The sequence below is a fragment of the Macaca fascicularis genome, chromosome 11 (genome assembly GCF_037993035.2).
Source record: "Macaca fascicularis isolate 582-1 chromosome 11, T2T-MFA8v1.1".
In the NCBI taxonomy this organism is placed as follows: Eukaryota; Metazoa; Chordata; class Mammalia; order Primates; family Cercopithecidae; genus Macaca; species Macaca fascicularis.
The window spans coordinates 116,670,999-116,683,785 of NC_088385.1; the positions used below are offsets into that span (position 1 = coordinate 116,670,999).

Below are 12,787 nucleotides of genomic sequence, written 5' to 3' on the forward strand. Positions count from 1 at the left end.
ATGTTGTTGGCCAGGCTGGTCTCGAACTCTTGACCTCAGGTGATCCATCTGCCTTGTCCTCCCAAAGTGCTAGAATTACAGGCATGAGCCACCACGCCCAGCCATTTTTTAAATTTTTAAAAGAGACAGAGTCTTGCTATGTTGTCTAGCCTGGTCTCAAACTCCTGGCCTCAAGCGATCCTCCTGCCTTGACCTCCCAAAGTGCTGGGATGACAGGTGTGAGCCACCGTGCCTGGCTGGAGTGAGGATCTGAATCCAGGTCCATGGTGCCAAGTTCCCCAATAGCACTTACACCTCAGAGGCAAGGGCCCCGTGACCAAGACCGGCGTGCAGCCTGTGCTCCAGAGTGCTGTCTGCGCCCATGGCCAGAGTGGCCCTGGGTGTCTGGAGGATGGTCAGGGCTGCAGACACCAAGCAGTATCACACTATCTCCCGCCATGCTTCTCCAGCATGCTGTCGGCCCCCACCACGCCCCTCCTTACCAAAGTAGAAGTAGCCTCCCTCATCCTTGGGCTGGAAGAAGCGCCCACGGGCCTGGGCGTGGACGTCAGCTCCTTGGGCCACGAGGAGCTCCACGTAGTGTTTGCAGCGACGCTCGATGGCGATGTGCAGGGCCGTCTGACCTGGGGACAGGGGACAGTCATTCAGGGCCCTGGCGGGGCAGAGACCCAGCCAGGCTTGCTGGGGGTGGGGGTGGGGTGCAGGATGTAGAAATTGGGGTGGGAAATGCAGGCAGATTCCTGCCCAGCAACACCCAAGGGCAGCAAATAGGCCCTTGGATATTCCCCAGGATCCATCGCAGAAGCAGAATCTCAAGCCCAAAGGATACCCAGTTTGTGGAATCCTGAATGTGAGAACTTTTTAGATTCATAAGACGCCTTAAAAATCCTAGAGGAGGCCAGGTGCAGTGGTTCACGCCTGTAATCCCCGTGCTTTGGGAGACCGAGGAGGGAGATCACCTGAGCCCAGGAGTTTGAGGCAAGCCTGGGCAACACAGTGAGACCCCCATCTCTATAGAAATGTTAAAAATTAGCTGGGCCTGGTGACTTACCCCTGTAGTCCCAACTACTCAGGAGGCTGAGGCAGGAGGATTGCTGAAGCCTAGCAGTTCAATACCAGCCTGGGCAACTGATAAGGTTTGGCTCTGCGTCCACACCTAAATCTTACCTTGAATTGTAGTTCCCATAATCCCCCGGTGTCATGGGAGGGACCCCATGAAAGGTAATTTAATCATAAGGGCAGTTACCCTCATGCTGTTTTGATGGTGAGTGAGTCCTCAAGAGATCTGATGATTCTATAAGGGGCTTTTCCCCCTTTTGCTTGGCACCTCTCCTTCCTAGAACCATGTGAAGAAGGGCATGTTTGCTTCCCCTTCCACCATGATTGTAAGTTTCCTGAGGCCTCCCCAGCCCTGCGGAACTGTGAGTCAATTAAATCTCTTTCCTTTATACATTATCCAGTCTTGGGCAGTTCTTTATAGTAGCATGAGAACAGACTAATACAACAACATGAGACCCCGTCTCTACAGAAATTTTAAAAATTAGCCTGGCATGGTGGTCCATGCCAGTGGTCCTAGCTACTTGGGCGGGTGAGGTGGGAGAATCGCTTGAGCCCAGGAGATCAAGGCTGTAGTGAGCCATGATCACACCACTGCACTCCAGCTTGGGTGACAGAGCAAGAACCTGTCTCAAAAAAAAAAAGAAAAAAGAAAGAAAAAAGAAAGAAAAATCCTAGAGGAAACAACAGTACCTTGGCCTCCCAGAATTTTGGACTCAAGATAAAATATTCCTGGATTTTGAATCTTAATATCCAGGCATCTGAAGGTCAACTCTGATTTACAGAATCTCAGAATTCAGAACTGGGGAGCTTGGCCCCCTGCTGCCTTTGCCTCTCAGAGCTTGTGAGCTCAGGACTCATTATCATGGAGCCTTAGAGCACCCACCACCGCAGCATCCTAGGGCAGATCCCCAGGTCATGATCCCTAGACTCGCTGCATCTCAGAAGCTTGGAATCTTTTTTTTTTTTAGACAGGGTCTCATTCTGTCACCCAGGCTGGAGCTCAGTGGCACAATCATAGCTCACTGCAGCCTCGATCCTCTGAGTTCAACGGATCCTCCCACCTCAGTCTCCCAAGTACCTGGGACTACAGGTGTGCACCAACATACCTGGCTTTTTTTTTTTTTTGCTTTTTTTTTTTTTGCTTTTTTTTTTTTTTTCGGGATGAGTCTTGCTCTTGTCTATCACCCAGGCTGGGGTGCAATGGCATGATCTCGGCTCACTGAAACCTCCACCTCCCGGGTTCAAGCGATTCTTCTGCCTCAGTCTCCCAAGTAGCAGGGATTGCAGGTACATGCCACCAAACGTGGCTAATTTTTGTATTTTTAGTCAGGACGGGATTTCACCATGTTGTCCAGGCTGGTTTTGAACTCCTGACATCAAGTGATCTGCACCCCCCACGTTGGCCTCCCAAAGTGTGCTGGGGTTACAGGCAAAAGCCACTGCACCTGGCCCTATTTTTTTTTTTTTTTTTTTTTTTTTGCATTTTTAGTAGGGACGGGATTTCACCATGTTGGCCAGGCTGGTCTTAAACTCTTGACCTCAAGCGATCTGCCCCCCTTGGCTTTCCAAAGAGCCACCATGCCCGGTGGAATCTTCTGTTCTGAAACTCAAAACAAAGTTGGAAGGGGTAGTTACTGTTCCTTCATCCATCCATCCATCCATCCATCCATCCATCCATTCATTCATTCGTCAGGTCCTGGGTACAGGCTGGCACTTAGGCCCAGATCAAAGCTCTCAGGGGTCAGACAAGCAAAGGACAGTATCTCCACCAGCCCTCATGGCACCCCTGCGCAGCCCGGGGCCCACCTCGATAGTAGATGTCGCGGAAGGGCGAGTTGATGAACTCCCGCATGTTGCCGGTGCGCTCCGCGATGTCCAGCAGCACAGGGATGGTGTCATTGCGGCCGCTGCTCAGGTTCAGCAAGGCCTTGGGCAGGCAGGTCTTCCCTGTAGATGGCTCTAGCAGGAGAGACATACAAGATGAGGCGGTGCTCCAGCCCGTGACCTTGAACTTGTAGGAATCGGAGTACAGAGCACTGGGTAGGCGGTCAGACATCTTGGCTGCCAACATCTCCTCTCCGAGCCTGTTTCCTCATCTGTCCAGTGGGGACCCAGGGCCACTCTATCTGCCTCCAGTGGTGCTGAGAGGGTGCAATAAACTCATGGGCTTAGGTGCTTTGAAATGTGAGAGGCTTCGCCTACAGATTGGTATTTATTTAATTAATCTTATTTGGGAAGATTTTTTATTTATTAATATATATATATTTTTTAAGAGACAGGGTCTCACTCTGTCATCCAGGCTGGAGTATAGTGGTGCAATCCTAGCTCATTGCAGCCTCCAATTCCTGGGCTCCAGTGATCCTCCCACCTCGGCCTCCCAAGTAGCAGCTAAGACTACAGGTGTGCACCTCCATGCTTAACTAATTTTTTAATTTTTATTTTCGTAGAGAAGGGATCTCACTATGTTACCCAGGCTGGTCCCAAACACCTGGCCTCAAGTGATCCTCCCACCTCTGCCTCCCAAAGTGCTGGGATTACAGGTGTGAGCCACCACACCTGGCCCTTGAAAAACATTTTTGTAAAGTGCTTCATAAACAAGTAAATGGTGAGAATGCTGGGTTAAGCAAAGCCAACCATATTTCCTTACTACAGGACTTCTCAGCGCCTTTCATACACGAACAGGGACTGTGAACCTCTAAAAGCAAGACGCACTAGGCAGCGCTCACCCACTTGTCAGAGCACAGAGTCCTTTTCTCATGAAGCGTTTACGCTGCGGTCCCTAGAAGGGAGTGGAGGGGTGTAGGGTTCCCCAAAGTGCGGGACTGTGTGCCACAGTGGACGCGAACTGACCTTAGGAGAGTCAGGAGAGAATCTTGGGGATTCTAAGGGTGCAACAATAATAACCCTGAAGGTTTCATCCACTATTGAAACTTTCTCATGAAGTCATTTCTCTGTTTGGTACTAGCAGGTCCTTAATGCCTCTCACTAACACTTGCTAATATCTCTTTGCAAGTTTCTTCCTATTGCAGCTATTTTTATGGTTACCTGAGTTGATTTATATCTCAAAAGAGTAAGTTGAAAACTCCCCTGTGAATCAAGGACAGGGCAAAATCATGCCAGGGGCTCGGGAATGGCCAGAGAGTGGGAGATGCAGGTGTGGGTTCAGGCATCCGTTCTGAAGCCAGGCACCTTGGGTTTGAGGCCTGGCTTTGCTTCCAACAGCTGTATGACCATTTCTCTGCTTAGGGTCCTTTCTGGCTAAATTAAGGCTATGAAGGGAAATCGAAGAGCAAATCAGTATTTGTTGATTAGCCCAGTACCAGGCAGATAGGAGTCTTTGATAAATATTAGTGTTGCTGTTATCATTCCATGAGACGGGATTTAGGAACCGTCTCCCTAAATGCCAGGAATCAGTGGGGCAGACTCACAGAGACCTGAATTCTAGTCTTGACCCTTCCAAGAGCAGGGTTGTTTGGGACAAGCCTCGTCCCCAGTTGCTTTCCCACTGTCCACCTGGCGCCCAGCTCAGAGGCGACACCATCCCTCTCATGGAATAATGTGGCCCAGCCACTGTCCCTCCCACATGCCTAAGACACTTCCCTCATTTCCCTCATTTTCCCCAGCATCTCTGGCCTTCCTTCATCCACTTTCCACATAGCAGCTGGAATGGTCACTTCAGACTGCAACTGACCATGGTGAACCACAGGGCTTTTGCATCTGCTGTCCCTGAACCCCCACCCCAATCTGAAACATTCCTCCCTCCTCTTTTCACCTGGTTAACTGCACCTCACTCAGACTCTGCTCAAGTGTCACCTCCTCCAGGAAGCTCTCCTGGATTTTCCCTAACTAGGTCAAATCCTCCGGTACAGACTTTTGTTGACACCTGTTACAGTTTGTAACTGTGTGCTTATTTCTGTGGTTGCTTGGTCAATGTTCATCCTGTCCAGGAGCCTGTGGGCACCTTGATGGCACGGTGATGCCTGCTTTGCTCACTATTGTTCGGCCTCTGCCAAGCACAGTGCTTGGCATGTGGTGGGTGCCCCACAGCCATTTGCTGAGTTAACACACATCGAATGAAGGAGAGGGCCGGGCACCCCGGGCAATTCCAAACCATAGGTGACCCAAAGTGGAACGAGAGACCCTAGATTTGGGCTTTCAGACACGGGTTATAGACCCAGGGACCAGGCGCCTGGGTGCTGGGAGGAGATGTCAGGAGCAGGATCTTCCCAGAGAGGAGGTGGAACATGCAGTTCCAGAAACCAGCCACCAGGTGGCGAAGTGGCTCTGCCCAGGGTGGGCTGCTGTAGCCAGGGGCTCTAAATTGACAATTGCCAAATTGGAGGTTGTGAAAGTTTGCGGAGGGGAGGTGGGGGCAGGGGAGGGTGTCCCAGACTTCCCTGATAATCAGATGAGCTCATGACCCTTTAGCCATGCAGGGATGGATCCAGGTTTTATGGGACCTGGACTAAGTCCAGGACCTTAGAAAGGGCCTTAGCCAGGGGCCCTGGCACTTAATTAGTATCACGGACCTTACAGTAAGTCTCCCTCTACGCACATACACTACCCTCTGCAATTTCAGAGACCCACCTCCCACACTCATGCACAGACACACATGGATCTGGGGGTTCCTGGACTGTGCTAAAAGCCCCCAACTCAGTCCTGAATTCAGGAGAAGCCAGAGGCCTTGACAAGCCAGCCTAGTGCTGAAGGCACAGGTGCCAGCGTCCATCTCCCAGGATTCGCTCTACACCAAGATTCCCCACCTTTGCCTCACGTACTTGGTGGACCAGGAGAGGCCATTTGGCCAGGGCTTAAACATGGGTTATCTCCAAATGAGATTATTCATGCCGTCACTGAGCTACTCCAGGAGCAGAGAGAAGCCCCACCCTCCCACAACTCTAAACTTGTGCCTCCAAATGAGGCCACATTGTCTGGCCGGGAACCATGAATATTTTTCATAAATCCAGCAATTGTCTTTTTTTTTTGAGACAGAGTCTCGCTCTGTTGCCCAGGCTAGAGTGCAGTGGTGCAATCTTGGCTCACTGCAACCTCCGCCTCCCAGGTTCAAGTGATTCTCCTGGCTCAGCCTCCTAAGTAGCTGAAATTACAGGTGTGTGCCGCTAAGCCTGGTTCTTTTTTTTTTTTTTGTATTTTTAGTAGAGACAGGGTTTCACCATGTTGGCAGGGCTGGTCTCAAACTCCTGACCTTAGGTGATTCACCTTCCTCGGTCTCCCAAAGTGCTGGGATTATAGGCATGAGCCACCATACCCAGCAATTGTTTACTGGTAGACACAATGATACTGCATCGTATTGTTTCAGTGTAAGAATGAGGTTGAGGCCAGCCTTAATGGCTCACGCCTGTAATCCCAGCACTTTGGAAGGTTGAGGCAGGAGGATCACTTGAAGCCAGGAGTTTGATACCAGCCTGGGAAACATAGTGAGAGCCTGTCTCTTAAAAAAAAGAAAAAAAATTTTAGCCAGGCATGGTAGCTTGCACCTGTAGTTCCAACTACTCTGGAGGCTGAAGCAGGAGGATTGCTTGAGGCCAGAAGTTCAAGGCTGCAGGGAGCTGTGATCACACCACAGCATTCCAGCCGGGCGACAGAATGAGACCCTATCTCAAAAAAAAGAAACAGGTTGATAAAGATATATGCGGATGATGTAGCACAGACTTCTTCACCCTGTTTGGGAACTGAGTTTATTTAAAGTAACTGAGGTCTTAAAAAATGGCCTCTTCTGGTTGGGCGCAGTGGCTCATGCCTGTAATCCCAGCACTTTGGGAGGCTGAGGCAGGCGGATCACGTGAGATCATGAGTTCGAGACCAGCCTGACCAACATGGAGAGCCCTCGTCTCTACTAAAAACAAAGAATTAGCCAGGTGTGGTGGCACATGCCTGTTATCCCAGCTACTTGGGAGGCTGAGGCAGGAGAATCACTTGAACCCAGGAGGTGGAGGTTGTGGTGAGCAGAGATCACGCCTTTGCACTCCAGCCTGGGCAACAAGAACAAAACTGTCTCAAAAAAAAAAAAAAAAGGCCTCTTCTGACATCCCTGAAGCTTCCTCAGACTTAGGCTGGAGACCAACCATGGACAGCCTTCCAAGATGGGCCCTTCTTCATAGCAGGTGTCCCAATTCTTTTCTTTTTTTTCTGTTTGTCACCCAGGCTGGAGTGCTGCAGCCTCAGCCTCCTAGGCTCATGCAACCCTCCTGCCTTGGCCTCCCAAAGCACTGGGATTACAGGTGTGGTGAGCCATCATGCCCAGCCTAAGTGTTACATTTCTTGACATGGTATCTTGACTTGTGAGATCAAGGCCAGTTTAATAATGGCTTACCCAGAACCCAGCACATCGCAGGTGGCTGATTTGGGTGCAGGTGTTCACAGGTAAGGCCTGGGGCTGTGGAGGGTGCCGGTGTCCTGAGGTGGGTGTTTTGAATCTGGACAAGGCTGAAGGGTGAGTTCTCTGGGCTGGGGCTTCAGCCTAGGAAGGGGAGCCCTAAAGTTGGGCTGGGGTGGAGCAGACCCCAAGAAGTAGAATCAGGACTACCAGCCCGGACACCCTGCCCATCCCTCCAGACCTTTCCTCAGGGGAGCAGGAGCTCCAGGACTCCAGCTGCCTGCACTGGGTTCTTTGTGGGATGAGAGCCAGGAGTATGCTGTGATTATTCCCCAGTTTACAGATGAGGAAACAGAGGCTCAGAGAAGTCACACATCACTTAAGTGGTAAAGGTGGGATCTGAACCCAGGTAGGTGGACTCTGCTTACCCACTACACTAACCTTTTCATAAATAAGGGCTGAATGAATGAATGAATGAACGAGTGGAGGTAGCTGAGGCCCAGAGAGGTGAAGGACACACAGGACCAGACTCCCTGTCCAGTCTGGCACTTTCCAGACTCCCTGTCCATTGGCACTTTCCAGGCCAATGCAATCCACTGACCCAAAGGAAGAAGCTGAGGGAAAAGGGGGCCCCCAATGCCAGGCTTCCCCCACACCCCTGGCTGTCCCACTAGCTATGCCCATCTGGGTGGCTCACCTCGAAATTCCTCATCAGTCAGGCGTTTCTTGTGGGTCAGCAAGAAGGGGAGCAGCCCATCCAGGTCGGCAGTGGAGCCCCGGGACACAATGTCAAAGAGGATGGGCCTGTTGAAGACTTTGAGGATGGGGGGCGGCTGGGGGGCAGGGGCTTTGGGGCTCTGCGGCTGCTTCCTGGAGGAGGTAGGGAGGCAAGTTGATGGGAGGGCTCGTCCCCTGCCTGCCCCACTGTCCCTGGCCTTAGGGACCCAGAGACTGTGGCGGGGGGCAGGCAGTTGAAGCCCTACAAGGACAGAGTGAGGTAGGTGGGGCAGCTGTAAAAACTAAGGAATGTTTTATCCAACAAACGATAGCTAGTACTACTGTGTGTTGGGTGGAGACAAACAGAAAGAAAGAAACGCACAGACTGCCCATACATCTATCCACCCATCCATCCACACATCCACTCACCCACCCGTCCATCTATCCATCCATCCATCCATCCTTCCATCCATCCATCACTCATCCATCCATCTACCCATCCACCCTCTCATCCATCTATCCACCCATCCATCCATCACTCATCCATCCATCTACCCATCCACCCACCTATCCATTCATCCCTCATCCATCCATCTACCCACCCACCCACTCCTCCATCTATCCACTCGCCCATCCATCCATCCATCACTCATCCATCCATCCATCTACCCATCCACCCACTCTTCCATCTATCCACCCATCCATCCATCACTTATCCATCCATCCACCCACTCATCCATCCATCCATCCACCCACCCACCATTCACCCATCCACCTACCTACCTATCCATCCATTCATCATTCATCCATCCATCCACCCACTCATCCATCCATCCATCACTCATCCATCCATCTACCCATCCACCCACCCACCCATCCATCCATTCATCCACCCATCCACCCACCTGCCCATCCATCCATCCATCACTCATCCATACATCCACCTACTCAGCATCCACCCATCTACCTACCCACCCATCATCCATCCATCACTCATTCATCCATCCATCCCTCATCCATCCATCCATCCATCCCTCACTCATCCATCCATCCACCCACTCATCCATCCATCTACCCATCCACCAACCCATCCATCCATCACTCATCTATCCATCCACACATCCACCCACCCACCCACCCATCCACCCATCCATCCATCCATCACTCATTCATTCATCTACCCATCCACTCACTCCTCCATCTATCCACCCATCCATTCATTACTCATTCATTCATCCACCCACTCGTCAATCCACCCATCCATCCCACCCATCCATCCATCCATCCAACTGCCCATCCACCCACCCACCCACTCATGTATTAGTCATTTATTGAGTACTTACTAAGGCAGAGAGACTGAAAGAGACAAAAAGAAAGAGAAAATAAAGAAACAGCAGACTAAAAGATGAGGCATTTAATCCATTCATTCCATAACTAACCCATTAATGTATTCATTCAGCAAACATTTGAGACAAATGAGGCCATGCTCATATGTACTTGCTCATGGCCCACCACAAGGTAAGCACTCAATAAATGTTAGTTGATATTACCATTATTAATGAGTGCCTACTGTGTGTCTGGAGCTTGTATGTGCATGGGAGAGATGTGGAGCTACAGAGACAGATGGAGGAAGGGCGTGGCACAGAGAGGGTTGGGAAGAGAAGAGATGGAGAAAGGAAGGAAACAGACACTAAGAGAAGGAGGGCTTGGAGACACTCATTCAGTCATTCAACAAGCATTTTTTTGGCACCTTTTATATGCTAGGTTCTGGGAGAGAAGAGCTAGCCCAGGGCCACCATGAGGCAGGAATGCTCTCTCTGTCACGTTCTTACCTGGCCCAGTGCCTGGCACATCTTGGGATGCAGTAAGACTCTGTTCAATGAATAAGAGGCTAAAGAGGAGGAAGATGGAGGCACAGGGTCTGGGAAGGAGAAGAGGGGAGAGTAGGGGAACAGAGAAAACCCTAACAAGAGGCAGCGGGGCCAGAGGGGAAGGGGGAATGCAGTTGGGAAAATTGAGGCCAGGGCAGGTTGTGGAAGCAGGTGGGACAGGGTTGCAAGGGTGGACAAAGCCGGCATCTGGCTGTACCCAGCCTGTCTTGCCATGAGAAGGGGACAGCCACTCTCTTCCTTTCCTCTTCGCCGGGGGTTGAGATTTTCCATCTCAGGGCAGGTGCTGGGAAAGGGGGTCATTAGCATCCACAGTAGGGTAAGAGGTGTGCTCTCCTGTTGACAGGGGCACAGGCACAGACACAGCCTCTAATGAGGGCAGTTAGGCAGCCACCACTATACCTCTTCCTGAACTTTGACCTTTGAGCCAAAATAAAAAGGAATACTGCCCCTGCCAGACCTCACTGAGGCAGCCCTCAGGACTCAGCAGCGCCCCACTTCCTCCACCAGCCTGGACTTCCTGGGGTGGGGGTGGGGGTGGGGGTGGGGAGGAGGGCTTGCAGGAGGGGTCCGAGGGAGGCGAAGGGGAGACACAGAGCCCACTAGCTTTCAACAGGACCTGGGAGGGCTTGGGGACAGAAGGATGGGAACCCTGGGCACTCTGCTGCTCTGGCCCTCGGTTTCCACCTCTGAGCAGAGGTGGTACAGATTTTTCAGCACACGGACAACTGTGAAGCCCTGTTCCTTGGACATATCTGCAGAGCCTCTCCAGCCTTAGGCCCTTGCACTCACATTTCTCTCCACCTAGGACACCCTTCCCTCCCTCTCTGTGGCTGCCCCTTCGCAGCCCTTAGCTTTAGGCTTGAATGTTGACTCCTCCAAGAAACCCTCCTGGATTACCTTTCTTGTATCCACCCACTCTCTAACTTCAGCACCTCCCTCAGCTCACATGGCATATCCATGTGCTCAGCTACTTGCTTCTTGCCTGTCTCACCCTCTAAACTGAAAGTGTTGCCTGAGTAGAGGTGGATCTGGTCTGGCTCAGCCAGTAGCCTCAGGACCAACCCCACTGACTGGCAGATAGTGGGCACTCAAGAAACATCCACTGACTGGGTGTGGTGGCTCACGCCTGTCATCCCAGCACTTTGGGAGGCCGAGGTGAACGGATCACTTGAGGTCAGTAGTTCGAGACTAGCCTGGCCAACATGGTAAAACCCTGTCTCTACTAAAAATACAAAAATTAGCCGGGCGTGGTGGTGCACACCTGTAGTTCCAGCTACCCGGGAGGCTGAGGCAGGAGAATCACTTGAACCTGGGAGGAGGAGGTTGTAATGAGCCAAGATCGTACCACTGCACTCCAGCCTGAGTGACAGAGCAAGACCCTGTCTCAAAAAAAAAAAAAAAAAGAAAAGAAAAAGAAAAGGAAAGGAAACATCCACTGAATGAATCAATGACTCTGTGAAAAAATAAAGCGGGCAGCTCTTGACCAAGCAAGGGCTGCGAAGGTGAATGGGCTCCATCCAAGAGATAAATGAATCCATGGCCAGCAAGGGGAACAGAGGAGGACCAGGCAAGCCCAGGTCATCTCCAGACCTCAGGACCATCCTCCAGGACACACACACAGGCAACCAAGAGGGGATTTCACGGAGCAGCTGAGGAAAGGGTCAATTCAGGGCACATTAGGGACAGCAGGGCCGGGACCGAGAAAGAATATGGTTCAGCAGGGCCTGCTGAGGCTCAGGAGGAGCTGGCTAGGAGACTGTAAGCCCTGCTCCCTTCCCCAAACTGCCAAAAGCTCGTGGAAGTCCCTGGGCTTCCTAAAGGACCAGGAGGGAGGGCTCAACCTCACAAAGCAGGGAGTCTGCAGGTGACAGACAACAGGGTCATGCTGGAAGCAGAACCCGGGATGACTGAGTTTGCAGAGTGCCACACAAACCACATGAGATGCCAGGCAAATGCCTCTGAGTCTAGAGTCTGGGCTGCAAGACTCAGCTCAGCAGAACCCACTGCGGGAGGATGGGGACCAGACAAGGTGGTCGAGGTGGGCTGGAGGCGCCCTGTCCCCAGCTAGGCCTGGCATGGAATACATAACAGGAGCCACATGCTGTCACACCATCCAGGGCTTCTCTCCACTGTCTTTTCTTTCAGCAAGGCTGTCATTATGGAAAAGAAAGGGTGAATGCCTCGGGGTTTCCAGCTCTTTCTAAGCCTCAGGAAAGCCACTGGATGGCCAGGAATGGAGGTGATGCTTGAAGAAGACCCAGGAAGGGCAGCTGGATGTGTGCTGAGAAGAGAAGGTAGGGAGATGGATGGATGAATAGATGCAAAAATGAAAGAAAAGATGAGCAAATGAATAAATGAATCAGTGACTAAGCAAACAAAGGAACGAATGCACAAACGGATGGACAGAGAGCTGGGTAAATAAACTGGCGGTTAGAAGAGAGAAGGAAGGGAAGGAAAGACAGAAGGCAGGCAGGTGAGCAATCAAGCATGAGAAATGGAATGAATGAATGAATGAATGAATAGTTTTGATAGCTGAATGGCTAGATGAATAGAAACAGTGGGTAGGTGAGAGGATGGAATGACATTCAGACGAGAAAATGGTAGATGAATGGAAGGTTGGTTATATGGGTGTATGGCTGGACAGATGGCTGACAGATGGGTAGATGGGTAGATAGATATTTTAATGAGTGGACAATGGATGGATAGATTGGACAGGTGGACAAAAAAGTAGAAAGATGGGCATCTGGGTGAATGAATGAGTAGATGGTAGATGGATAAATGG

General features: G+C 51.2%; 1 protein-coding gene across 8 annotated transcripts in view; it reads right to left on the reverse strand.

Moving 5' to 3' along the window:
- The window catches only part of TRPV4 (transient receptor potential cation channel subfamily V member 4), a 52,493-nt gene that overhangs the window by 17,427 nt on the left and 22,279 nt on the right, over nt 1–12,787 (reverse strand). For 6 of the 8 annotated variants that reach the window (XR_012420603.1, XM_074007749.1, XM_045365907.3 and 3 more), the window contains 3 exons: nt 8,094–8,266; nt 2,866–3,018; nt 483–623 (listed from right to left, as the gene is read on the reverse strand). Coding sequence is in view for 7 of the 8 variants with exons in the window: in XM_074007749.1 (XP_073863850.1) it covers nt 483–623; nt 2,866–3,018; nt 8,094–8,266 (467 nt within the window). In the remaining variant the exon portion in view is untranslated. Of the gene's footprint in view, nt 1–482; nt 624–2,865; nt 3,019–7,393; nt 7,543–8,093; nt 8,267–12,787 lie in introns of those variants that run through there. The other 2 variants (XM_074007750.1, XM_074007751.1) reach the window with 2 other exon arrangements.